This window comes from Temnothorax nylanderi, unplaced genomic scaffold, assembly GCF_030848795.1.
Source record: "Temnothorax nylanderi isolate EJ_2023f unplaced genomic scaffold, tnyl_v1.0 TNYL_tig0215_pilon, whole genome shotgun sequence".
NCBI lineage: Eukaryota > Metazoa > Arthropoda > Insecta > Hymenoptera > Formicidae > Temnothorax > Temnothorax nylanderi.
The window spans coordinates 36133-61065 of record NW_027249277.1 but is presented as its reverse complement, the minus strand read 5'-3'; the positions used below and the strand labels follow the sequence as shown (position 1 = coordinate 61065).

At 34.6% G+C, this 24933-nt stretch overlaps 1 protein-coding gene across 1 annotated transcript; it reads left to right on the top strand.

Moving 5' to 3' along the window:
• The first annotated feature begins 14617 nt into the window (after nt 1–14617).
• On the top strand, nt 14618–22163 carry LOC139779243 (uncharacterized). The gene is made up of 4 exons (XM_071717538.1): nt 14618–16695; nt 17014–17403; nt 17873–17955; nt 18030–22163. Exon 4 carries the CDS (start codon nt 19499–19501, stop codon nt 21641–21643), a length of 2145 nt encoding a protein of 714 aa, XP_071573639.1. The 5' UTR covers nt 14618–16695; nt 17014–17403; nt 17873–17955; nt 18030–19498; the 3' UTR covers nt 21644–22163.
• The last annotated feature ends 2770 nt before the right edge of the window (nt 22164–24933 follow it).

Here is a 24933-nt window from a genome sequence, read left to right as displayed (position 1 = left end):
AGGATACTGCTGTGCCAGGTATAACTTTAAAGTTAATTCATATTTTATGTATTATGTCAAGGAATTAATCTTATAGTATTGATAATGATATTTCATTATTTTCTAAGGAAAAATTGGCTCATTACAGAATCACTTAATATATTTAATAAAACAATTTTAATATATTTAACAAAATAAAATATGTTATATATGACCTGAGCAATTCTTTACAGTTTTCTTTGTATTTTTAATAATAAGTATATATATTTTTCAGATAATTGTAGCCAATTTCGTCATGTTTGCCAAGCTTTTGCGATACACACCAATGTATAGCGTTGTTGGCTTTGTGGACACTCAGTCCATTATGATTGGCCTATGTATAGTATCAGCGTATATTTTAATGCCACTGAATAAGGTAAGTAATTATTACATTTTTTTTATGATTTTTATATTGTGTATTAAACAAGAGATTATCTACGCAAATTCTTTTATTATTTTCAAGTGTTTAATTTTGTCAACGTGGTGATTAGCCGAAGATATAAATTTCAAACAGGTAGATTTGCCACGAAATTAGGCCACGGCGAGCCTTTAAAGGCAGCTCTGGTAAAATTACAGAAGGACAATTTAAGCTTTCCCATATACGATAAATTTGGAATACGATAAATTTACTCTTGTTGGAATTCACATCCGTCTATGCTTGAACGATTAGAAGCGATAGATAAAACTAATTAAGGGACGAGTTTTTCATTCTATACGATTTTTATAACTTGTTTCTCGACATAAAAAATGAAGCCTGGAGCGATACAGCGATACAGGCATTAGTTGTTTGCGTTATTTTATACGTTTTATTTTAATTATTCCACTATCTAGTTGAGCGAACCTAAATACGAGTCCGAGACAATTACAATCTACTCCAATTGAATAGGAGCTTTTAATGGAGCTTTACTATCATACGAAGTTTTTATATTATATACATATATATACATATATATTTATTAATATATCATTAATCTCGTGAAAAATGACCACAATATTTTGTATTTTCTTAATGTTTGTAGGGGTTTATCTCACATTTCAATATTTCGAGTATACTTTATTTTTCGAGGACATAGATTAGATTATTATATTTGTACATATCCATCAGAACTTGCGCTTTACTATTCAATATACCGTTATTTATCATTTATAGATAAAGATTCTAAATGTTATTAAGTAAAAGTTCAATTAACTTTAAGGATACGATAAACAAAATGTAAGTTGATATTCCATTCAACATTGTTTTTACAATACTGGGAATTTGTAAAAATATATCACGTTTGTGAACAATTCACATATTTATTCTCGTGTTGATAGACATAGTTCTTTTTTATAATGACTGCTAAGATGCGTGAAAACGTACTTTAAAATTTTCATGATCCAATATATTCAAAACTTGAGAATATCAATCCGTGATGTTAAGATACAGTTAAAGGGACTTTGCTTCTAAATTTTAGGATACTCGCCACTATCATCAGCAATATGCCAACATTAATAATATCGTCGTTGTTGCCAATATTTTCGTCTTCACCTCGGCGCCAGTTTTTAACATATATCGAACAAGGATAAGAATTGATAATTATGAAGTGAGCGAAATGTAAATCTGTGATCAAGTAATAAAATGGTTTGATGCACTCGTGCGCGCGCGCACGCGAAATGATCGAAATAAATGAATTACTGAATGGGGTGCTATATTTTAGTTGTGCATCATCATACAAGTTTATATGACTAACATCTATGTATTATATTATAAAATATAATCTTACAATATCATAATATTTTATGTGTACGAGATATATTGACCAGTAGTCATTTTTTTATGGCACGTTTATAATACCAATTATCTGTGGTAAGCAGTAAAATGACGTGCGATAGATGCAGGCGCACATTTGACTTGAATTAAAAATACAAATAAATTGTAATATAATATGAAGTTTGTAGTTTGTGGTTAGTTTTTTGAAAGAGAGAAGATAAATATTAGACATTGTTTTCTGCTGAACGCATTTGATGACATACATGATGTCCGTTGATTATACATTGTACCCATGTTTCGCATGGATTTACAAGATAATGATAAAGATACAAGACATTTTTTCTTTTAGTAATGATATTTGCGATTAGAGAACGTGCCTTTGTATCTTCAATATGTTAACTTAAGTGACAGAAATGGTTGAAGGAAAGGAGATACGTGGAACTTCGGGCAAGATAAATGCACTAGCGGAACATAAGGACAATCCGTCGCCGGAAACGTCGAAAGCGCTTGTAGAGATACCATTATGCTGGAGGAATGTTGAAAAATGAAATCTCGTTGCAAGACGCGTTCAAAGAATTGCACGTGTCGAAAAATCAACTAATAAGAAACTGCAAGGCTCTGGCTTTCGTCTGCGCTTTACAAAATCGATTTTGTACCCGTACTGTCATTATCTATAATTTCTGCGTGGCCTACGTTACTTTGTACATGAGCGAGAATAAATTGCATGTTATATATGCAGCACATATTTTTATTAGGTCTAATTATCGCTAATGTATATCGCTAGTATAAAATGTATATCTCAGATCCATTAATTATATTCGTTAAATGTAAGTTTTATTGTTAATGTATATCGCTAATGTAAAAGGTATCTCGGATCTATTAATTAAATATAAAATATGTGTATTTAAAGTGTTTGTGAAAAATCCAATTTAATTGAGCGTCATACTCCGACTGTATCCTCTCTATCTCCGTTTCGGGTCATATTCGCATAATTCGCGTCTTATCTAAAAAAAAATTAATATTTAGGTAAAAGTAAATTATCCATTACTTAAAATTTAGTAATTCGTTAGATTGTAGATCTTTTCTAATTAATAGATTATTAAAATAATTAGTAGTTTGTGTGTCAATGAATAATTATCTCAGGTAAATGTATATGACGAAAAAGTGAAAGTTACATTTCTGTGATATATCTGAGTGAATTTCGTTTGTATCGAAAAATTGAAGCCTCTTTTCCGCGATGCCGATTGATTCTCTTGCTGCGCTTACTTCATTTGCAGCTGTCATTGTATATTTTGACAGTTGTGTGTATCAAGGGTTAATAGTGTAATAGTAATAGCATAATGTTAAAGCTAAATGGCGCGCGCGAAGCGCGCGCGTCTGTAATGTCTAGTGTCATACATTGAGAGACCGACGTATCTTACGAAGAAGTATCTTAATAAATAAAATTTTTACATTTGTTTGGACTTTACGTCGTAATATCTCCGCTTATTAATTTACCTACTAGATCGATCGATAACAATGCGAGCGCGATATCGAAACTGGCGATACTATAGTACCGCCAATGTCGAAAAAGTGAAAGTTACATTTCTCTGATATATATATATATATATATATATATATATATATATATATATATATATATTGAGATATATTGAGAGACGTCGACGTTAGTAGAAATATCTTAATATAAAATTTTCGCATTTCGACTTTGCGTTGCAATATCTCCGCTCGTAGCGGAAAAATAAAAACACGTTGGCCTTTGGCCAACTCGAACGTGCGTATCCCATACGTATAAAAGTAAAGTACCAGTTCAAATACAGATAGCGAATTGGTTTCAGTCATAAAATGTTCCATAATTTATGTGCTTTTAAAATATGCACAATGAGATTTCCGTGCTTATTCCCTTTCGCCGACCTGAACGTGAATACCCCATACGTACAAGAGTAAAGAACCAGTTTAAATACAGATAGCGAATTGATTTTAGTTTTAAAATGTTCCACATATTATATGCTTTTAAATTATGCACAATGAGATTTCTGTGCTCATCCCTTTCAGCCGATCCAAACGTAAGCACCCTATACATACAAGAGTAAAGTACCAATTCAAATACAGATAGCAAATTGGTTTTAGTCTTAAAACGTTCCACAATTTATATGCTTTTAAAATATGCACAATGAGATTTCCGTGCTTATTCTCTTTCGCCGAGCTGAACGTGAGTACTCCATACATACAAGAGTAAAGTATCAATTCAAATACAAATAGCAAATTGGTTTTAGTTTTAAAATGTTCCACAATTTATATGCTTTTAAAATATGCACAATGAGATTTCCGTGCTTATTCCCTTTTGTCGACCTGAACGTGAATACCCCATACGTACAAGAGTAAAGTACCAGTTCAAATATAGATAGCGAATTGATTTTAGTCTTAAAATGTTCCACAATTTATATGCTTTTAAAATATGCACAATGAGATTTCTGTGCTCATCCCCTTCAGCCGACCCAAACGTAAGCACCCTATACATACAAGAGTAAAGTACCAATTCAAATACAGATAGCAAATTGGTTTTAGTCTTAAAACGTTCCACAATTTATATGCTTTTAAAATATGCACAATGAGATTTCCGTGCTTATTCTCTTTCGCCGAGCTGAACGTGAGTACTCCATACGTACAGGAGTAAAGTACCAGTTCAAATACAGACAGCGAATTGGTTTTTGTCTTATAATGTTCCATAATTTATGTGTTTTTAAAAACACTACAAAAAAGCGTGATATTCGTACAAAATTACCTTTTTCAAAAAAATGCGCAAAGTACACGCATAGTAGTATATATGTATTATGTTGTTACCTCGAAAAAAACAAAGTGGTAGTATTATACCTCGAAATAACATCCTGTACATACTGTTCATAAAATGCGTAATACTACAAAAAGGCGTGATATCTATACAAAATTACTTTTTTTAAAAATGCATATTTACCCTATTATATATAAATAAAGCAAATTATAATTTTGAAAGAAAAAATTTAATAAATATTTTTAACTGTAGAAACGTAAAAAATACGTTTCTTAAATCATGATTTAAATCATATTTCAAACACATTTTTGTTCAAACGTTTCTTAATGGTTCTTTACGGTTATGAAACTAACTATATATACGTTCAAAAAACGTATAACTAATATTATGTGCTACCTGGGTTTTTTACGAGCAGAATCAATCACTATTTGTACTTGCGTTTGGGGATAATTTGTACTGTAAAAATATAAAGTTTTATTAGTAGAATCAATCACTACTTGTACACTCGGGATAATTTGTGAAAATATAAAGTTTTAGATTTTGTATCCTCACCGTTCGTTCGGAAACTACCCTCGATTTTCTCTACTTTAAAGTATTTAAAAAAATTTGAAGATTTTAAAAGTAGGGGAGACCGGGGTTAACTCGACACTATTTTTTCAAAGGTAATTTTTAATATTTAATTAAAATTTTTAGGCAAATTTAATGGTATATATTTAAAGAGTGTTTCTTCAGGTACAAAATTGATTCAGAAAGTTTTGCTGTACGTCGCTCTGTTTTGCCGCCAGGAAAGGAAAAATGACGCAAAGACAAATTTTCGAATTGAAAAATGCCGGGGCAAACTCGACACCCCGCCGAAGCAAACTCAATACTTTGTCTGATCGACACAATTTGATTTGGAACTTATTTTTTACTGTCTGAAAGTAAAAATACATTGTTTATTGTGTATTTAAAAAGTACAAAAATTCGGAATAAAGTAGCTAGAACAATCATTTGAAATCATGAGAATAAAAATTGTTGAACTTTCAATTATTTTCATCTAAACTCATGTCTGAAAAACAATTAATGCAGGTAAACTCACGATCGGACGTACGCATACATTTGTCATGATGAGCCATACGGCTGCATGACAAGCATCGTTTGTTACTGGGAGCCGATGAAACGGCGTGGTATTGACTTTGCCTCGGACGTCGTTTTTTACTTTTTTTCGAGAGATCAGAAAAATTACTTTTCACCATCAAAAATGCTTATGTCGCGCTAAAAATTACACCATAACTCAGAATGTCATCAAATCCCGTTGATAATACTAGCACATAAAGACGCATTTACAGTAGGAAAGGCAAGTTTTTACGATAGATTTAAATTAGCAAAAAGTCTAGTGTCAAGTTTGCCTCGATGTCGACTTAGCCCCGGTCTTCCCTACATAATTTTAGAGTTATTTTAACCGACCCAGCAACTAATTCCTTTAATATATTTTACTTCTGTCATGATGCTAATACCCCCATTCTTTATTCATTTTATGGTTGATATTCGTAGTCGGATCTCATTTTTATGATCGTCTTAAGTACAATCTTAAGATAAGTCAATCACAAAGCATTTTAAGACATTACTTAAGATGGTCTTGAAATAAGATTTGACTATAAATAACGGGCTATTAAATTAAATTGTATTATGTAAATATATATTTTCTTTTACAGGTCTTCTGGGGAAAAAAAAATATATATATATACATAATCCGGCTGCTCTTTGGCGCTATATAACGGCTGCCACAAGCGCTGGCAAACATTGGCTGCTATTAGCGCTAAATTTTGGCTGTTTACGGCTATAGTTTTAAAAAAGCTGCATTAGCAGTCATAGAAAAACATCTTATTTTTAACAACTAACATGTCTGTACACACAAAAAAATACATTACTTTAATGCCTACAGACAGAAATATAATTGTCCAGGGCCAATGGCTGACGGACATACATGTGGATCATTTCCATCGACTTTTACAAAATTGTTCCGATTATAGACCGGTAGAAACACGGCAATTGCCTGATACGATTCAATCTGTATCACAAGATAAAAAACACATTCAAATATTGTATAGTAGTTTGTCACATTGGGTGTGTAGTTATTATGATACAAAAAATATATTTATATATGATTCCTTGAATAATAAAACATTGTGTAAAGATCATGAGCGATTCTTGGAAAGATTATTTCCAACACATGACTTTAAAAAACATCCCGTCAAATTTCTTACTGTGCAACGTCAATCGAACAGTAGAGATAGTGGTGTTTTTGCTATAGCTTTTGCTACTTCATTGTTATTCAATATTAAACCTGACAAAGTAAAGTATGAACATAAGTTTATGCGTTCACATTTGATACAAATTTTGGAAAATAATGTTATTGAACATTTTCCTCAAGATTCGCAATGTGGTATTCCTCAAAAAGTATTTCCATTAGCTGTAATAAGAGCGAGAGAAATTGAAGCGATTGCTAAACGTACAAAGAGACATTTTGAAAGTAAATATGCTATAAAACGTACAGAGGAACAGGATTTAGAAAATTGCGCTACACAGCAGCAACGATGCAAACAGAATTTATCAAATAATCGTGCTCAAGATTCACAAGGTGCTATTTCTCAAAGAGTATTTCCATTAGCGATAATAAAAGCGACAGAAACTGAAGCGATTGCTAAAAGTGCAAAGACACATTTTGAAAGTAACTGTGCTACAAAATCTTGTGCAGAGCAACAGGATTTAAACAATCGCGCTATTATAAAGCGACAGCGATCCAAACAAAATGTAATTTTAAAGCCTAGAGAAAAAAATATAATTATTCGAGGCCAATGGATTGCGGACGATCATATGGACCATTTCCATACGCTTTTGCGAAGTTGTTCAGATTATGAACCTGTCGCAACATACCTAAACCAAAGGCCTGAATTTATTCCACGTATACCAGAATATAGAAAACATATACAAATATTGCACAGTTCGTCAACTCCATTAGATTGTCCAGATCCAGAACTTAGAAATATAAATGGACATTGGGTATGTAGTTATTACGATACAACAAAAATATATATCTATGATTCACAAAATAAACAAAAATTGCACGAACATCACGAGGTATTCTTGAAAGCATTATTTCCAAAATACGACTTTGAGAACAATCCTGTCGAATTTCCTACTGTGCAATATCAACCAAACTGTAATGATTGCGGAGTTTTTGCTATAGCTTTTGCGATTTCATTATTGTTTGATATTAAACCTGACGAAGTTAGATATGATTATAGAGCAATGCGTTCACATTTGTTGAAGATTTTCGAATCGAATACAATTGAACATTTTCCTCAAGATTCGCAAAGTGATGTTCAGACAGTGCTTCCATTAGCAGTAATAAGAGATAGAGAAGCTAAAGCGACTGCTCTACGTATAAATAGACATTTATCTCAGAAAGATTTCTGTGAAAACATTAGTAATACTGGAAATAATTGCGCTGAGAAACGTTGTCGAGAGGAACAGGACTCGTCAGAAAATGATCGTGCTAAAAAACGGCGTCGATATCAGAATTCAGAAAACAATTGTGTTAATAATACTAAAATTAATCGCGCTAAGAAACGTTGTCGAGAGGAACAAGACTCGTCAGAAAATGATTGTGCTAAAAAACGGCGTCGATATCAGAATTTAGAAGACAATCGTGCTAAAAAACGACGTCAGTATAAAGACAACTTAGCAAATAATCGCCTTAATAAGCGAAAACGTTATCTTATACATTCTCAGCAAGAACGAGATAGACAAAGAAAATATTATCTTATACATTCTCAGCAAAAACGAGATAGACAAAGAAAATATTATCTTCTACATTTTCAGCAAGAACAAGATAGACAAAGAAAATATTATCTTCTACATTCTCAGCAAGAACGAGATAAACAAAGAAAATATTATCTTCTACATTCTCAGCAAGAACGAGATAGACAAAGAAAATATTATCTTCTACATTCTCAGCAAGAACGAGATAGACAAAGAAAATATTCTGATCGTAAATGGCTTTATAATAAGCGATATTACGAGAGAAAGAATTCTAAATACGTACCTGCAAACAAAAATCACGATATTGCCAAAAATATTACTAGGAAATATGCAAAGTTTTGGTCACGAAATTACATACAATTTCTTATTCCTGTGGCAATTAAAGACATCGAAAACAAACTTAATATTAAAAATCCTACTGAAAGACGATTAGAAGCCGAAAGAATCTTACGTTGGTGTATGCGTATTCGAGATAGTTTTGTCAGCAAGATCTCTAAAATATTAGCTTCACTTAAAAAGAAATCAGACGTGTGCTTGACTCTTACCGCTGAATGCTCTATAAATGACGATAAAATACGTGCATTATGTGGCACATCGGGACATACAGCTTCATCCGAAAATTATTTTATCGACACATATCGTAACATTACTTCATCACAACTGTTGATAATTAACGAGAAAGGTAAAACTATGAATGTATTACCTTTGCAACAAGCACGAGTCAAAAAATCATGGTTATGCAATGCTTTGTGTAAAATTTATGATTATCCGTTGATGAAGATTCTAATCGATCGTTATGAAAAATTCCTCAAAACGATATTTACCTGTACTTTAAAGAAAATACCACAATTGTTAACAGATATTCATACATGTACGATAAAGAATTCTGATAAAAAGGGTCACACACATGCCTGTTACATTGATGCAACTCTTTGCAAAGCTCTATTTCTTCCTGTGTTATTATTATCACCTCATTTTCCAATGGTGAGATATATTAAACGTTTAATTTATCAAATGACAAGTTTATACGACAAAATGTTAAATCTGGAGAAGGCTTTAACTTCTGTTGATTTAGACACGTTAAACGAAATTATAATTTCGGCACAACAAAAAGCATATATGTACAAACATCAGCAGAATCGTACTACTTTGAGTGAAGATGAAATTATGTCTCGTTTTAAAAACGCATTTAAGGCTTTTACTAAACGCTCCATGGACACACCTCGATATGTTTGTGCATCATGTGAGAGACTTTTATATAGAAGAAGTGTCTCTGAATTTAATAAGCTTAAAGCACGACTAGATATTCCAATTTGGAGAGATTTAATGGCGCATTTAGAAAAACATAATATTACTCCGCAATACATATGTCATTACTGTGAAAAAAAATTCCGTGACGGATTAATACCTGCGTATTGCATTTTAAATGATCGTATTGTACATGATCCACCTGAAGTAATATCATGTCTTAACCAGTTTGAAAAAATTCTCATACAAAGAGCTAAAGCTTTTCAAACTGTCGTTACAATGAAACCTGTTAGTAACAAGAAATTGCCTCACAGACAAATGGTACAAAAAGTAAAAGGTAGAACGTTTCATTTACCGTTACCTTTACAAGAAACATTGAATAAAATATGTCCTGATACTGATCCAATTAATACCAATCACGAATTGTACTTTATACGTGTTAGAGGTATTCCGACAAAATCAAAAATGATTTGGGAAGAAATGGTAGACGTTAACAAGGTTTTTGACGCCTTAGTGTGGTTAAAAGAACATAATCCTTTATATTCTCATATTGTATTGCCAAATACTTGTAAGGAGTTTTATTTACAAACGTCATTATTATTCGATCCAGAGTTTGAAGTACAGGAGACAGAAAATGCTACTGAATCTGATTTGGATGACAAACGCGAATCGAGCCCAAAAAATCCAACGCAAGAAAACAACGTAAACGCTACTTTAAACAATGAGCGTAAGGCAATGTTAACTCAGGTTCTTGACGAAAATAATGATGATTATTACGAGCAATATACTATTTATCCTTTATATGAAAAAAAATTATGTAAAACTGATACCGCCTTATATCAAATGTTAAAAATAGCCGATTTGCCCTTGGACAATCGTGAGGCATCTTTAGATCTATTGTGTTTTCCAGATTTATTTCCTTTTGGTATTAATGGACGACACCAAGCTAGACGGGTTAAACTTCACGACCATGAATTTGATAAATGTTGTTTGATGTCCAAACATCCACAATTCAGATTAAATATACAATTCGTATTTTTTCTGTATAATCTATACACTTTTCGTCAAATAAATCGTGGTATTTATAGCAAACTATGTACAACTAAGCGTTATACGGCTTCAGAATATTTAGAAGCACTACAGACAGATGTATTAGAATCTGACTTGAGTACAATATTCGCCACTATAAGAAATACGGAACAATACTGGCGTATACCAAGGAGTAATTTAAGATGTATGACGCAAGAGTACGGACCTGCGACATGGTTCGCAACATGGAGTCCTGCTGAATGGCTGATGCCTGACTTAGCTGCGTATCTTCGTGAAGTAAATGGATGGCCTGACGATTCGACGCCCATTAGTGTACTCGTTGCTAAGGATCCCGTGTCAACGTCAAGGTTTCTTGATAACAAATTCAAAGCATTCCTTGATTTTATTTGTTCCAAAGATAACCCGATCGGAAAAGTGGCGCATTACTTCTGGCGACGAGAATACCAAGGTAGAGGTATACAACATTTTCATTTATTAATTTGGATTGAAGGTGCGCCAATTATCGGGAAATCTTCTGTTGAAGAAGTTTCTCAATTTATTTTGCAACACATAACTTGTGAAATGCCAGATCCAAAGATTTCACCATTGTTATACAGGCGAGTCAATACGCATCAACGACACAAACATAACGATTATTGTCTTCGTTCTAAAAAAGTAGGACGCAAAACGATTCGTGTGTGTCGTTTCGGGTTTCCTCGTCCTGTCACGGAAACGTTGATTTTGAAAGATGTCATAAGTTCGATAGCAGGTAGGAAACGATTGAAACATAGAAGTAGGCTTTATCATGTTCCTCGAAAACATGATGAGATCAATATAAATGATTATCATCCTGTTCTTCTTACGGTATTAGAAGGAAATGTCGATATACAATACGTAAGTGAAACATCCACGTTGCTTACTTGGTATATTACTAAGTACGTAAATAAACCAGGAAAATGTGAAATATCTGATGCTGTCCTTGATAGTAAAAATAAGAAAAAGAAATCATTGCGTCAAGAACTTTGGAATTTTACTTTGCGAGCCACGAGTAATAGGGAATGTGGATCTCTTGAAGCCTGTGATGGAATGTGTGGTGTTCCTTTATGGGGGACTGATTCAAAAACGACTATAAAATGGTTAGATGTTAATCAGATAAGACGTAGAAAAGTTAAAACTTATAAGGAAATTGAAGCTCTTGACGGAGATTCTACAAATATATTTTGTCCATCTATAATAGATGAACATTATCCACGGAGACCGAAAGAATTGGAATCTATGTTTTTATATGAGTTTGTACAGTGGTATGATATTTTGAAAAATAAACCACGAGGTAAAAATATTGAATACTACACTATGGAGAATGGTTATTATCTAAAACGGCGACAGCGTGGATGTCTTATTAATCACTATAAATATAATGTCAATACGCAGCCGGAAAATTATTTTTTTTCATTACTGCTCATGTTTAAACCGTGGCGGAAAATAGAAGATCTTAAAGATGGATGTGATACATATACAGAAGCATTTCACAAGGGAAAGTTATATCTTACGGAAGCATTGCAATATCATGAAAAATTAGAGGAAGTGCAAAAAGCATTTGATACTGCGAAGCAATTAGTTGAACAATATTTAGAAAATTTGGAAAAACAGCATGAGTCTCAAGATGATCCTGATAATCCAATAGGCGTTCAAAATATTGAGGCTGGTGAAGCGATGCAAGATTTTAAGGATCTTGGTGACAAATTAGATCAGGAAATCGATGTATCTGAAATGATTTCAAATATGAACGCAGATCAAAGAAGAATATTTGACAGAGTGATCAACGCCGTAACGATATCGCCGGATGATGAACAATTTAAACAATTACTATTATACGTTAGCGGAGAAGGAGGTACTGGTAAAAGTTTCTTAATTAAAACAATTAAATGCTGGATAAAACAAAATCTCAACAAGGATACTGCTGTAACAGCACCTACTGGTATAGCGGCGTTTAATATCGCTGGTTTAACAAATCACAGGCAATACCAGTTACCTGTTGAACATGGTGATCAGTCTCCTAAGTATACACTATTATCTGATCACGTTTTGAAAGTTTTACGGGCAGATCTTAAAGATGTTAGTCTTATTATAATTGATGAAGTGTCAATGATATCTAATTTAACTTTCATGTATATACATTTACGACTATGTCAAATATTTGATACCATGGATGACGATTTCTTTGGTGGAAAGCATGTTCTTTTATTTGGAGATCTGCTTCAATTACCTCCTGTACGTGAAAATTTTATCTTTGTTCCACTATTAAAAGCAGAATTTGATAAATATATTGGCAGTGTGGGGACTACTCCTGAGGAATGGTTGTGGCAAAAATTTCAATATGATGAATTGACGATCAATATGCGTCAGCAAGGAGATAGATCTTATCGTGAATTACTCTCGAGAGTTCGTGTTGGTTTATTGACAACTTCTGATTCTGAGATTCTCGAGAAAAGAAAAATATCATTGAAAGGTCAGTCTTTCGATGCAAGATTATACGAATTGTGTAATTTTATTGATAATTTGCCGCCTGATACTGTTTGTTTACTGCCTACTCGTTATTTGTGCGATATTCTTAACACTGCAATGCTAAGTCGTATTGCTTCGAAAGAAATATTATTAATTGCTGAAGATACGGTTGACTGTGATAAATATATTAAACGAACAGTACAAAAGCGATTGACGGATAATGAAGACGATGATTCTAATACAGCTGGGCTTTTGAAACAAATTACAATTAAAATTGGAGCGAAAGTTATGATAAGACGCAATATTGATGTCACTTTGGGCCTCGTAAATGGTACAATTGCTACAGTTATTTCTGTTGTGCAGGATACATCTACCGATTATGTAGAAAAGCTTAAACTTCTCTTACCATCTGGTTTGGAGTATTCTATTGAAAGAGTAAGTGTCAAGTTTAAAGTAATGGAGAAAGCATATGTTATCAGAAAACAATTTCCCATAACTCTCAGTTATGGCATAACCGTTCATAAAAGTCAAGGATTAAGCTTGCAAAACGCTGTTATGGATATAGGCAATTCTATATTTAGTTGCGGTCAGGTATATGTTGCGTTATCCCGAGTAACGTCTCTGGATGGATTGCATTTAATTAACTTTGATCCTTCATCTGTAACGGCAAGTGAAAGAGCTATTACCGAATATAATCGGCTAAAACGAAAATTTCTACCGCAAGCACAAACGATTACTATTTCGAAAAAACGTTTTCGAAAAGTAAAAGATGTTCCGTGGACATTGTCGAAAATAATCAATGCCGGTCAAGAGTCAGACCAACAAGCTGGAAAAAGTACTGCTGAGCCGATACCTGCTTTGCAAAATAAAGATGGAGTTTCATGCTACGCAAATTCAGTAATACAATGTTTCTTGCAGTCAAGTATTATTAGGAAAATGTTGCTTAAAGTTGATAAAGATGATTTAAGTATATTAGCGCATAAATATGACAAACGATTACCTAATTTGAATGCTGATGCGATACGAACAGATTTAGGAGAGCGCTTTACGAGTCGTGGTGATGAAAAACCGGCAAAACGAGACGCTCTTGAATTTCTTATTGCCATTTGCACAAAATATAATTACATAAGAAATTTGGTCGGGCATCAAGTTACTTGTACTATTAAGTGCATTAGCAACTCATGTGGTTATACGACAAAAATTATTACTGATAACAACATAGTTGTTCCAATTTCTATTAATAATTTGAAGAAGAAAAGTTATAATCTTAATAATTTATTAAAGGATACATTTTTAAATTGGGGTCCATTATACGGAAAAACATGCCAATCTTGTGCAGGAAATCTAGTATTTAGAAATGAATTAACGTTGACGAAAGAAATAGTTATCATTCATTTAATTTTGTTCTCGTCACAGGATAATCAATTAGTGAAAATACCACAGACATTTAATTTAACTGCCATACCAACGACTAAGATATCGATAGCTAAACAGCAGTATAAAGTAATAAATACTATATTTCATCAGGGTACGTCTATTGAAGATGGTCATTATACAAGTATGTGTAGAGAAAGGACATTTTGGATTGAATTTGACGATGGAAAAATTATAGAAAATAAACGATGGCCTACAGGTGCTAAAGGTATTTATATATTATTTTTGGAAAAAGTTGGTAAGAAATAATTTATACAAGCAACATAATATAGATGCATATTTTACATAAAAGCAATGTCTGGCAATGTTTATATATATATATTAACAACTTCAGACACATTTCTTTATAAGGTGTAATTTTTTTCTGTTAAGATTAAGATGCGTAATACTACAAAAAGGCGTGATATCCGTACAAAATTACCTTTTTCAAAAAAAGGTAAAAAAAGGCGCCAAGTACACGCATAGTAGTATATATGTATTATGTTGTTACCTCGAAAAAAACAAAGTGGTAGTATTATACCTCGAAATAACACCCTGTACATACTGTTTATAAAATGCGTAATACTACAAAAAGGCGTGATATCCGTACAAAATTACCTTTTTTAAAAAAAAGGTAAAAAAAGGCGCCAAGTACACGCATAGTAGTGTATATGTTGTTACCTCGAAAAAAAAACAGTGGTAATATTATACCTCAAAAAAATCTAAGTAACAAGTGGTAGACCTAATCTTTGTATCTCGAAAAAATCTCGAAAAAACCTAAGCAGTAGTATCTTTACCTAAAAAAAACCGAAGTAACAAGTGGTAGACGTAATCTTTGTATCTCGAAAAATCTCGAAAAAACCTAAGCAGTAGTATTTTTATTTAAAAAAAATTATAACTCAAGTGATACACACCTTATTAAAGATGAGTCGCGCTTCAAGTGATCTATTACAATTACAAAAAAGAAATGATATCTCTTTTTAAATTACAGCGCCAATTACAGAGAGAATATACATTGAGAATCTTTGTATTTCGAAAAATCTCGAAAAAAACCTAAGCAGTAGTATTTTTATTTCCAAACATGTTGTTACCTAGAAAAAAACAGTGGTAATATTATACCTCAAAAAATCTAATTATATTATATATATACCTTAACAAAATTATTATTATATCACGAAATTGCGTTACCAAACTCAATCCAAGTGATATATATTTCAAAAAATTATCTCACAAAATTGTCTCACAAAAATTGTCTCACAAAATTGTCTGACAAAAATTGTCTCACAAAATTGTCTCACAAAAATTGTCTCATAAAATTGTCTCACAAAAATTGTCTCACAAAATTATTAAATTACAAAATTGTTACTTTATTCAATCCAAGTGATATCTACCTCGAAAAAACCTAAATAACAAGTGGTATCTATTTAAAAAAAAATATGTGAAATCTTTTAATACTGCGCCAATTACAAAGAGAGAATATATATATTATATATATACCTTAACAAAATTATTATTATATCACAAAATTGCGTTACCAAACTCAATCCAAGTGATATATATATTTCAAAAAAATATATGAAATCTTTCTTTAAATTACGCCAACTACAAAGAGAATATATATATTGCTTTGAAAAATAATTGTAGTGCAACTACTCTTAAAAAATAAAACAAAATTGTGTTACCTAACTCAACCCAAGTGGTATGTATCTTTGTATTCCTGGGGATCTTTCTATCAACCCAAGTGGTAGTAGTTTTAATTCTCCTTGATAAAATTATAATATTACAAAGAATCATTTAATCATTTTAATCACAAAGAATTAAAGAGGTAACATTATAAAATAAAAATATTTAATTAAAATAAAATAAATAAATTTTTCTTGTAAAAAACTTGGCGCTGCTTTTTTAACCCTTAAATGCCACACCTCTCAAGAATCTCGTAAATGACACATGGGGTCTAAAAGACCCCAGCATGAAAACCGTTTCTCCGAGAGTTTCACGAAGTTCGACACTCGTCGACATTGACGGCCCGACGTCGACGTCGCACGGAGAGGCATAACACGGCGTGCACACCCTCGCTTACCGCAGCTCTGGCATTTCCATGTAGGAAAACGACTCGTCATATATCTGAAACACACAGGTTAGATTAGCATTTATCTTTTTTGGCTGCGTTCCGATATTCACTGCAAGTACTGAAAATCTATAACATACGTGATGTAAACTATAATATATAGATTTTCAGTACTCGCAGTGAATATTTGCAGCCTTTATGTACATGGTCGCAATGACCATCTCGAAATAACACAAGTTTCCACAATTAATGTTATACGTACCATAATATGATACTGCAATAATAATGTGCATACGATTCTTCGTATCGCAGGAACACAGAAAAGCATAATGCTCTTCGAACGTGAGCAAACGGTTGTTTAACTTGTTCACTTTCTTTATGTTTCAGATACAGGACGAATCAAATTTTTGCTTCCAACTGACTGCTCATCATCGATAGTCGTCAACTTTATAATTTTATAACTTTAAAACTTAATATCTCGCTTTGCGGGGCAGAGCGACACTTTTTTTGGTCGATTTAATGAGAAAGCCACTTTCCTTTATAATTACACGTGGGTGTACACGTGAGGGGGGCGTGATAGCAACGTGGAGCGATTGTTATTCCCTCGCCGGGATTACCGTTTCTCCGAGAGTTTCACGAAGTTCGACACTCGTCGACATTGACGGCCCGACGTCGACGTCGCACGGAGAGGCATAACACGGCGTGCACACCCTCGCTTACCGCAACTCTGGCATTACCATGTAGGAAAACAACTCGTCATATATCTGAAACACGCAGGTTAGATTAGCATTTATCTTTTTTGGTCGCGTTCCGTGCTTTTCAGTGTTCTCCCGATACGAACGAAGAATCGTATCCACATTATTATTGCAGTATCATATTATGGTACGTATAACATTAATGTGGAAACTTATGTTATTTCGAGATGGTCATTGCGACTATCCACATAAAGGCTGCGAATATTCCGATATTCACTGCAAGTATTGAAAATCTATGGTTTACATCACGTATGCTACAGATTTTCAGTACTTGCAGTGAATATTGGAATATTCGCAGCCTTTATGTACATGGTCGCAATGACCATCTCGAAATAACACAAGTTTCCACATTAATGTTATACGTACCATAATATGATACTGCAATAATAATGTGCATACGATTCTTTGTATCGCGAGAACACAGAAAAGCACAATGCTCTTCGAACGTGAGCAAACGGTTGTTTAACTCGTTCACTTTCTTTATGTTTCAGATACAGGACGAATCAAATTTTTGCTTCCAACTGACTGCTGGTATTTTCATGTACGGATATGTTCCGAACGTATAATATATAATGTATGTAACAAAATACATAATGGACATAGAAAACGCTTTACCTGTTAAATGACGATATATCTAATCTTTTTCAGAGCAAACAAACGATGGAAAAGAAATGTAAGAAAGCCGATACGGCATGTAACATCATCAGATGAAGCAGTTAGCAGCACCACGAAATCAAGATAGTCGTCAACTTTAAGTGTTAATATCTCGCTTCGCGGGGCAGAGCGGTACTTTTTTTCTGGTGGATTTGGTGAGAAAGACACTTTCCTTCATAATTATCAAGATAAATAGTACTTGCAACGTAGTAGAAGATGTCGTAATAATATAATTATTATCCGTTTCGCCATACAGTCAATGGATGTAATCAATCGTTTAATTTTATGACGAAAATAGTTGACGTACATATATATATTTTTCCCCAGTTTTGCAAAGTTGTCGTGAACACACACGCGATTAAAACTATAGAAACAATATTATAATTAACTTACGATACATCCGGAGAATACTATATTCCCGCAGACATTACTTTACGAAGTCCATCGTGTTAATTTCAGCTCATGATGTATTAAGTATCCACGTTTATGTCATACCAAAGCTAGGCCAATTGCGATAAGGACACTTTAATCCTTCGAGCCCAGAATTATTCTCGTTGTCCCGTAACGCAAACGTAAACGCTAAATAATTAAGATGAGAAATTTCTAATATACTCAGCTTTTATATAACGTCGCAGCAAAATCTCTCGCGCCGTTGCGCTATGGACGGTATTAGGGCTTAAAGGATTAAACGGCCATTTAGTTTTAGTCCGTTTATCGATGCCACGAGAAAGCATAATTTGACAATTTACCGCCGCATTACCGATGTCCGTAATTTCGTTAAATCCGGCGATAACACGAGCCGTTTTACGCAGAAGTTAGGTTCGCATTGAGATTATTATAAGAGAAGAATAATCGCATCTAGTTTTATAAAGTGACTCTCTAGGCTCGAAGGGATTTGCTACTTTGCGTAAATTTAATTTAGACTGATTTGTACAGCGAAGAGTCGCTTTCGAGCGCTTCAGTAACTTCAGTAATCGTAGCCTCACCTAACCTAACCTAACCGATGCTTATCGTGTCTCGCTCGATAAAAATGTTTTACATTAGTTCAATGAAAACTTTCGCCTGATTTAACGATGGTCTAAGCTCGTTGTTCCGCTTGCGCGCTATACTTGCGCGCTATACTTGCGTGCTACGTAATCGTATTTCGTTGCGACATTCGCACAGCTTACAACCTAGTTTCAATTCTACGGGCAACTAGCTCTGGTTATCTCGTTCTTCCCTCGTTATGATCTCACTCATAATACAAATAGAGGAATGAAATTTTTAAACAACGAAAAACGGGGGGAACTTCCGAGAGAGAAACGCGAGTGGGCCAGTCGGGAGAGCCCGCGTAGGATAGAGCCAGCGAGCGTCCTTGTACAAAAGACAAACGTTTTTAGGTTGTACTTGCGTTCCTGCAAGTCAACGATCAAAATTTGTACCTGTAATCTATTGCTATTGTATTTATAAGTTTTTTTAATAATATGGAAAGATATCTAAAAACCTCAGTTAGTCGAAAGACGCTGCACACAATGTCTGAACGACAAAAACGAAGGATTAGATCGGAATACAGAACCAATATTCGTATACTATGTGCGTCCAATCATACTATCGGTACTAGGAATGATGTGCATACATTTAACTCATCTATTGCACCTCAAGAAAGTATTGCTTCCAATAATACTTTTAATAATTTGACTTGCAGTGAAAATATAGACAACACAAAAGAGGCTACTGATGTGTCTTCTTCGTCTATGTCCGATGTTAATGATATATGTGACGAAAGCGATGAAAGTGATGTCTCTTCATATACACATTGTTTGCAAGAAGTATCGTTTCGTGACCAGTTGGCATCTTGTTTCGTTGATAACAATATTACACATGTCCAAGGAAACAGATTGTTGTTTCTTCTAAGGAAACATCCATGCTTCTCATATTTGCCGAAAGACGTTAGGACACTTCTCAACACACCGCGCCGTTGTCTTGATATATACACAGTACCACCAGGGGAATATTTGCATTTTGATTTGGAAATCGCAATTGTTGATAGTCTGTCTGATATATTATGTACATCAGTTAACGAGGTAGTCTTAGATTTTAGTACAGATGGATGTAATTTAGACAAACAAAGTATCATTCATATTTGGCCTATTCAGTGCCGAATTGTCAATGTAGAAAAAGCACCACTAATAGTTGTGGGTATTTACAAAGGTCCACACAAACCAAACAGTCCCAATATATTTTTTGAAAAATTTGTTGAAGACGTACGACGAATTATGTCGAAGGGCGGAATAGATTTCCTTGGCCAAAGAGTGCCATTAAGGCTTAGATGTTTCATAGCAGACGCGCCAGCTCGCGCCTTTATATTACATCATCGTGGCCATATGGCTGAGCATCCATGTTCTAAATGTAAAGTATCAGGAACACGTATTGATACTAATCATTTTGTCTTTAATGGTATTAACCATCCTCCTCGAACGGATGATGAATATATCATACGTGTCGATGACTCTCACCACAAAGACGGTATAAGTCCACTTTCACTATTACCCATGGGAATGGTATCACAGGTACCATTCGAATCTATGCACCTAGTGAACATAGGTGTTATGAAGAAACTGTTTCAAGCGTGGGTACAAGGAAAGTTTTCACGCGAGACAAAACTGTCTAAAAGAATTATTACAATTATAAATACAAGAATACAAAGTCTACAAGAGTATTGTCCTTCAGACTTCGCAAGGCGTCCCAGATCCCTCGAATTATATTCTAAATATAAAGCCACGGAGCTACGTCAGTTTCTGCTGTATACCGGTCCAGCTATATTATACGGTTTATTAGATGACATAGTATATAAACATTTCTTATTTTTACATACAGCTATAAGAATATTAGCGTCCACGTCTCCACGAGAACAGTACTTATGTTTCGCAGAACGTGCTCTTCAGAAATTTGTTCTGCATTGTCCACATCTATATGGTGCTAGATTTAATTCTTATAATGTCCACGGACTTCTTCATTTGACTGATGATGTTAGACGTTTCGGCGCTTTAGATACATTTTCAGCTTTCCCTTATGAAAGCAACATGTCAATTTTTAGAAAGTTTTGCAGAAAGGCTAATCAACCTCTTCAACAAATGTTTAATAGGATGAAAGAGTTACAAACACATGGAAGTGCTGAAAGTCATAAAGACGAAACATGTGTTCGTGTATTTATTCCGTATAATAATGGTAATCGTATTCAATATCGCAAAATAGCATTTAATAATTTCTTATTTAGTACAAATTTGCGCGATAATTGTTGCATCCTAAAAGATGGGTGTATTTGCATCATTTCAGACATTTTCAAGGACGGCAACTCTTATCGTTTAAATGTCAAGAAGTTTTTGGAGGTTGATAATTTTTATAATGTTGGCATATCATCATCACATCTTCAGATATACAAGTGTGCAGCGTTAGCAGACGATGTTTCACATATTACTTTGAATGAAGTCTGTGCAAAAGGTTACAGGATGCCGTTTTGGGGTAGCATGACAGACGAAAGTGATAGTGATGGTAGTACTGTCAATACAGTTTCGGACACGTCGCGATATTATATTGTAGTTGCTATAATGCATAATAAAGTATTGTAATCAAGGTAGCCACCTCCGTATGTTCGTTCGCCCGGAGAGCGATCTATAATGAGTTGATATCAAAGCATTGTTTCATTCTTACAATGTTTTAATATGCACATGTTTAGTAGAATATTATTTGTGTATAAGAGTATATACAGGGTCAGGCAATAGCTTTCCATTCTCGGCGGAAAGCTGCCTTCAGCCCATCAATGGTCTTGCATTTTTTGGTGCATATATATATATATATATATATCTTGGCTTCCAAAATTCCCCATACAGACTAGTCCATCGGGTTTATATCTCAGGAGTACGGTGGTAACAAGTCGGATGAAATAAAATGCGGAACATTTTCAACGCCGTCATTAAAGCTAAAGGTGGCCACATCGAGCAATAGCTTTAAATCAGGAAAATATATTCATTTCTCAATTATATTTTGCTTCTTGAAGACCAAAATATATATTCCTTTAAAAGTTGCAGTGTTTTGATTTAGTAAAACTTCGAGTGCCTCACCCTGTATATTAATTTCGATATTACATTTTAGGAGAACGACAATTTAACATTTGTGCGCATTTTAAATGTTTTTTTATGTATACATATATTAGAATATATATATATATATATATATATATATATATATATTATGCAGTATGTATTATATGTTTAGACAGAGCAGACAACATTATTTTATTCTTGTGCATTGTGATGAATGAATTGTAATACTTGTACTCTCGTCAAAGTCAGAAGTACAATACTCTGTTGCGCTGGAATTGTTATCCTCATTAAAACTTTAATATCTCTAAGTTCAATTATGTAATAAATGATATTTGTAACACGCACACACCTGTTTCTTAGTAAATATTCCTTACGTTATAAATTACATATACGACAAAATTATATCACCATTTTTCCTTTATATTTTACAATATATATCCAGTGAGAAATGACCCATCGAATAGACGTCTAATTGACGTCGATCGACGTCGATCGACATCAATTAGACGTCTATTCGATGGGTCATTTCTCACTGGGTACCTCACAATATAATGTTATATTTTATTATATTTCAAACTGTAACACGTTAGTTTGTAATAATATTATAAATGTAATATATAATGAGCAGATGTAATATATATATTCAGCAGATCTGTCTGCAAATTGACGGCAGATCTGTCGAACCTGAGGTCCGTATTTCACAGTCGTGATTTCACCTGAGAATCAACTTGATCTATATGTAAGCTTCAGCCGGTTTTCACATTAAGCATGCTACATGCGACGTGCATCTTCAATTAGTTGAGGTGAGAAGCAATGACACTGCTTCTCACTTCAACTATAATTGAAACTACACGTCGCATATAGCATGTTACCTCAGTGTAAAAACTGGCTGAAGCTTGCATATATATATAGATCAAGTTGATTCTCAGGTGAAATCACGACTGTGAAATACGGACCTCAGGTTCGACAGATCTGCCGTCAATTTGCAGACAGATCTGCTGAATATTTCGCGTCAGTCTGCCGTCGCTTCTGTAGACAGATCTGCTGGGTATTTGGCGCCAATCTGCCGTCGCTTCTGCAGACAGATCTGCTGAATATTTGGCACCAATCTGCCGTCATTTCTGCAGACAGATCTGCTGGGTATTTGGCGCCAATCTGCCGTCGCTTCTGCAGACAGATCTGCTGAATATTTGGCACCAATCTGCCGTCATTTCTGCAGACAGATCTGCTGAATATTTGGCGCAAATCTGTTGTCGGTGTACGGTTGACAAACCTGCTTTCAGTTTGTTGCGTCAATCTGTCGTCGCACTGCTAGTGACAGATCTGCTCTGATGTTGCACCCTATTTGACGTCATGATCTGATTGCAACTTTTGCTTGCAATTTGGGCGCACTCGAGGACACAGTAGGTCCTGGATTTGGCAGCCTGATTTGGCAGGAATTTGTTGCCCGGTTGTCGACAATTTGCAAGCAAATGGTTAGCTGGGAAAATGGGCAAAGAGTGTATTTTACTGAAAGAAATCTACAGCAAGTTATAGAAAATCCACCTCAGACCACTCTGACAGCCTTCTTTGCTCTGTGTGCAGTTGATAAATTTGCACAGACTTTGCTTTATCACCAAGTACCGGCTTATTATAAATGGTCTAACAAAAAATGGCAACGGAGAAAACGGGGCCAAGATGTAGATGGTTGTCCAGGTATAAAGCGGGACACAGTATTAGGGCGAGTGTATACTATACACCCTAATTATTCAGAATGCTTTTATCTCAGACTACTCCTACATCACGTCAGAGGACTGACGTCTTTTAATGACTTAAAGACGGTGAATGGTGAAATAATGCCCACTTATCGCGCGGCGTGCCAAACCCGGAATTTGCTTGAGAGTGACACGCACTGGCGAGATACACTATCAGATGCAGCTATTTCAGAAAGTGCACACAAAATGAGAGAGTTATTTAGCATTATGCTAATGTTTTGTGAAATGTCTAATCCTTTAGAATTATGGAATGTATACCGGACACACCTATGCGATGATATTTTACATCGGGTTCGACAGAAAAGTAAGAATAGTGAGGTTCAGTTCACAGAGGAAATTTTCAATGAGGGGTTGATTCTTCTTGAGGACATAGTGTTCACTCATGGAGAAAAGTGCTTGAAAGAGTTTGGTTTGCCAGAACCTCAGCGCAATGATTCAAACATAGATAACCTACTTTACTTACGAGAAACAGTTGTTGTGAGCGCACAACGTATTTGCGATAAAGTATGGCACCTGGCAACACCGAGGGCCGGATTACTTGGTAATCCGACCCTAGCGACGAGGACCGATGACGCGAAAGCCAGCACGCATCGCGGTAATGACCATATATGGTCATTTGGGATATCACCAGCCCGCTAGGACGTTGATCGCGAAGTCAAAATCGCTGACTGCTAAGTCAGCAATGCCGAGGCGATAAAAAGCCCGCCCTTCCAAGGAACGGCGGGCAGTCTAAGAACCGAGCGCGTGCCGCGAGTCAACGTGTCAGTAAAGTATGGTAACCCGCAAGTCAGGGTAGTGAAGTAATTGATTCAAGTGTAACCACGAGAGATCTGTTTTATTAAACGCCTTTGAAATCACAAAACTCGCAAGTGTTGTTCTCTCCTCCAACCCGGCGGATCCAAAGAACCCTGTGCCGGAACACTCCCGTTTACGGCACAACAATTGGTGGCAGCGGTGGGATCTGCCAACCGGACGGAAGGACATCCTGCCAGAAGTTACGCCTGCAAAAGGGGACGGGTCATAAGACGGTAGCAACACATCCCGGAGAGGAATTGCCCGCAG

Coding starts and splice junctions, on each gene's coding strand:
- LOC139779243 (XM_071717538.1), top strand. CDS start 19,499: ATGGAAAGATATCTAAAAACCTCAGTTAGTCGAAAGACGCTGCACACA.